The 3188-nt window shown below is 40.4% G+C and overlaps 1 protein-coding gene across 1 annotated transcript; it reads right to left on the bottom strand.

The window, feature by feature from the left end:
• Nucleotides 1-360: 360 nt before the first annotated feature.
• Nucleotides 361-2826, bottom strand: LOC147024897 (uncharacterized). The gene is made up of 2 exons (XM_085883675.1): nucleotides 1464-2826; nucleotides 361-1188 (listed from the first exon to the last, which is right to left on the bottom strand). The coding sequence occupies exons 1-2, from the start codon at nucleotides 2372-2374 to the stop codon at nucleotides 420-422; spliced, it is 1680 nt and encodes a 559-aa protein (XP_085739801.1). The 5' UTR covers nucleotides 2375-2826; the 3' UTR covers nucleotides 361-419.
• Between the last annotated feature and the right edge of the window lie 362 nt (nucleotides 2827-3188).

Consider the following 3188-nt stretch of genomic DNA (forward strand, 5'->3'; position numbering starts at 1 on the left):
CTTATAAAATTGTATTTCAGCAACAAAATATGGTATATAGATGATCTTGGTGTCAAAATGCACAGGATTACGAAAGAAGATGACATAGAATAATTACTGACTCATGGAACCAATTCCTGACCTCCGAAAATGAGGTCAAAGGTCAAAAATAGACGTCTTATCACTAAAATATCATATCAAATATCATATTGGTAGCGGTAACACAATTATACCAAGATACAAACTAAATATGAAATGGATTCTTTACCACCAAAATACGAGGTTAATGGTCAAAATAAGCAGGGGGGGGGGGGATAAAGTTCATTAGTGTCAAATAGTTTGTGTATGTAAAGTATATGTGAATTTATAATCAACAATTTGCAGAATACTACTCAACTTAGAACTTACAGTATCTATCGGCAACAACAAATTAATAATACTCAGTCTGTTTCCTCTTCATCGCTACCAATTTCTTCTTCTGCATCTATGCTATCTGTTCCGTTGTCGCAATGCCCACAGCACACTCCACATGCAGATACACATGACATGTGAGCTTTCATGCAGCTGCATCTCATTGTTTGACATTGCCTCTCCCCTTCCTTGCAGTTGCAACAAATTACTTTCAGAAGGTTGTCTGGCGCGATACCAACAGATAGCATTTTTGGTCTGAGTTTTCTGTTGGAATCTAACTCCCATCCTCTTCCTTTGGGATCAAGAATAGAGGTGTCAAGATGCTTCCATACCACAACTTGAAGATGGACACGAAGGGAATGTTGAGCTGTTGCATCCTCCATTGGTGGTAGGTGGTCAGGATCGATTTTGCCCTTGGCTGCTTGCTTCTTGAACTTCATGTAGCGAGACTTTTCTAGGGGAGTATCCCCACAGCCATATGTGATCTGCATGGCTTTTAATCCAGCTGTTCGAATTATGGAGTCGGTTGAAGTGGGACTTGTGAATGCAGTAATGACACTGGCAGGAAATCTGCATTTGTGGAGAGCACATTTGGTATGTCCATGAATGCATGAAACAGTGTCGTTTCCAGACCAGCCATACTTGAAGAGGAACTCTTCTTTGTCTCCGATGTGTATGCTAGAGATGTCGTAAAGACTACCAAAATCTGCTTGTAAATACAAATTAGTACAGTGGATAGGCCTATGATAGCAGAGCAATATCAAAATATCAATGTCCTGGGCGACAACAACAACTGGTTTTTGTCAAGGTCTGAGGAGAGGGAAGAGGCTGCTGCCTGTCTGTCAGAAGGATGAGAGATGTCACGGCAGAGAGTGGAGTCATCAACAAAGTGATAAAGAGGATTTTCCAGAAAGTCAGTGATCATTGAGGAAGATTATGAATATTATGGGGCATAGAACACTGTCTTGGGGTATACCAGCCTTGACAGGGTTCCCTTGAGAGCCACACGTTGTCTACGTGAGTGGAGGAAGTGAGTAATCTCAGAGTGGAGTTGGTTTTGGATTCCAGAGGCAGATTTAACACTTGCGACCAAGTCCATTGCAGACCTAACAATCAGCGTGTCACCATCATCTTTTGCTTGGCATACAGTGATATTGTGGCTTGCCATCTCTGCAGATATCATCATGATTAAGGCTCCTTTGTTTTTCTCATTTGCCAGGAAAACCTCTCTGTCACATGATATAGTGAATTCCGGTGTGACCCTCATGTCCGGAGAAACCTTCTTCCCAGCCATCCGCCGCATATGTTCATGGTCTTTCGTTGATGATTCCTCCCCGTAGCCATCAAACACTACAGTAGCATCCTTGAATTTGTTGTCAACATATCTGACATATGTATCAACTATAGTCTTGATGGTTGCACCGCTGGACCACTTTACCTGATGAAGTAGCCACCCTCCATCAACAACATGCATCTTGCTGTTTATGTCCATGTCAAGTTTTGTAGCTGTTTCCTTGAGCATCTTGCCAAATTCATGCTTTTTGGGTTTTCTCATCATGCGATCCATTGTGAAGAGAGATGTTGGGACCGGGGTCAGCTCAAATTTGAACATGTGTTCGATCCCTTCATCTCTCTCTGCCATGAAAATCAGTCTATTGAAAAGAAGGGTCTTTTCGATGTAGATCTTCTTGTCGCCTACCTTTACTTTCTTCTGAAGTTCAGCCAGATTTTTGCATTTCTTTGCTGTCTTCATGCTCTTAACCGGTGACTCATTATCAAGATCCTTTTGCATGAAAAGGGTTCGGCATCTACGATGGACTGTCATAGGAGTGTTGCGACTCCATTTTTGTTCCAATCGCTCCAATAATGAAGAGTTGTTAATAAGTCTACACTGCTCTATTAGATTCTCATATCCCTTTCTGTACAACCTCTGTAGCTTTCCTGCTTCTGAAAAGTCCTCATGACATATTTCACATATATCCATCCTGGTAATTTTGTTATTTTACAGTATTGTTCCAAAGGCCTCAGGGAACTTTTGGGACATCTCACTGCACTGGGGTAGTCAAGGTACATGTAGGCTAGCTCGGTTTTCTCAGTAATCACTCCTGAAACAAAGACAAAACAAAGACTTCATTTATGCAATTTATAGTGTTTTAGTCTCAGGTCAATGACATTTGATCCCAAGAAAGGTAATTTCCCCCTCCCCCTCTGCTCTTGGAATAAATAATAACCCCCATATCCACCACGTAAGTTGAAATTAACCTCTTCGGTTTGTTTTTTGCTCATTTTTATATAATATGGTAATTTTCCTGTTATAAATATGACATTTTAGTGATAAAACAGCTTTTTTGACCTTTGACCTCATTTTCAGAGGTCAGGATTTGGTCCCAAGGGTCAATAATTATCTTATGTGATCTACTTTTGTAATTCTGTGCATTTTGATACCAAGATCATCTATATACTAATATATCATGTTTTGTTGCTGAAATAGAATTTTTAGTGATTTAGGCAGGGGTCAATGACCTTTGACCTCTAATAAAAAAGTTTCCTCAACCCCTATCCCCCTTACTTTTTTTTTGGAAGTTGTCCATACCCATACCCACCAAAATCAGTTGAAACTAGCTTCTTTTAAATTTTTTCACAAGTTGGCTAATATATGGCTAATTTAGGGTTACTAAGTGTGGAGAACATGGATACGTAAGCAAAATTGTGTTTGAACAGTTTGTGATTTTGTCAAGGTCTGAGGAGAGGGAAGAGGCTGCTGCCTGTCTGTCAGAAGGATGAGAGATGTCACGGCA

This window comes from Eptatretus burgeri, chromosome 6 (genome assembly GCF_056783735.1).
Source record: "Eptatretus burgeri isolate ZD-2024b chromosome 6, Ebu_testis_v1, whole genome shotgun sequence".
Classification (NCBI taxonomy): Eukaryota; Metazoa; Chordata; class Myxini; order Myxiniformes; family Myxinidae; genus Eptatretus; species Eptatretus burgeri.

Bases quoted from the DNA above. Each gene is read 5' to 3' on its own strand.
- LOC147024897 (XM_085883675.1), bottom strand. From the start codon at position 2,374: ATGGATATATGTGAAATATGTCATGAGGACTTTTCAGAAGCAGGAAAG. The intron at 1,189-1,463 runs TGCCTCTGGAAT...ACCTTGACAAAA, and splicing joins TTGGTCGCAAGTGTTAAATC to ACCAGTTGTTGTTGTCGCCC.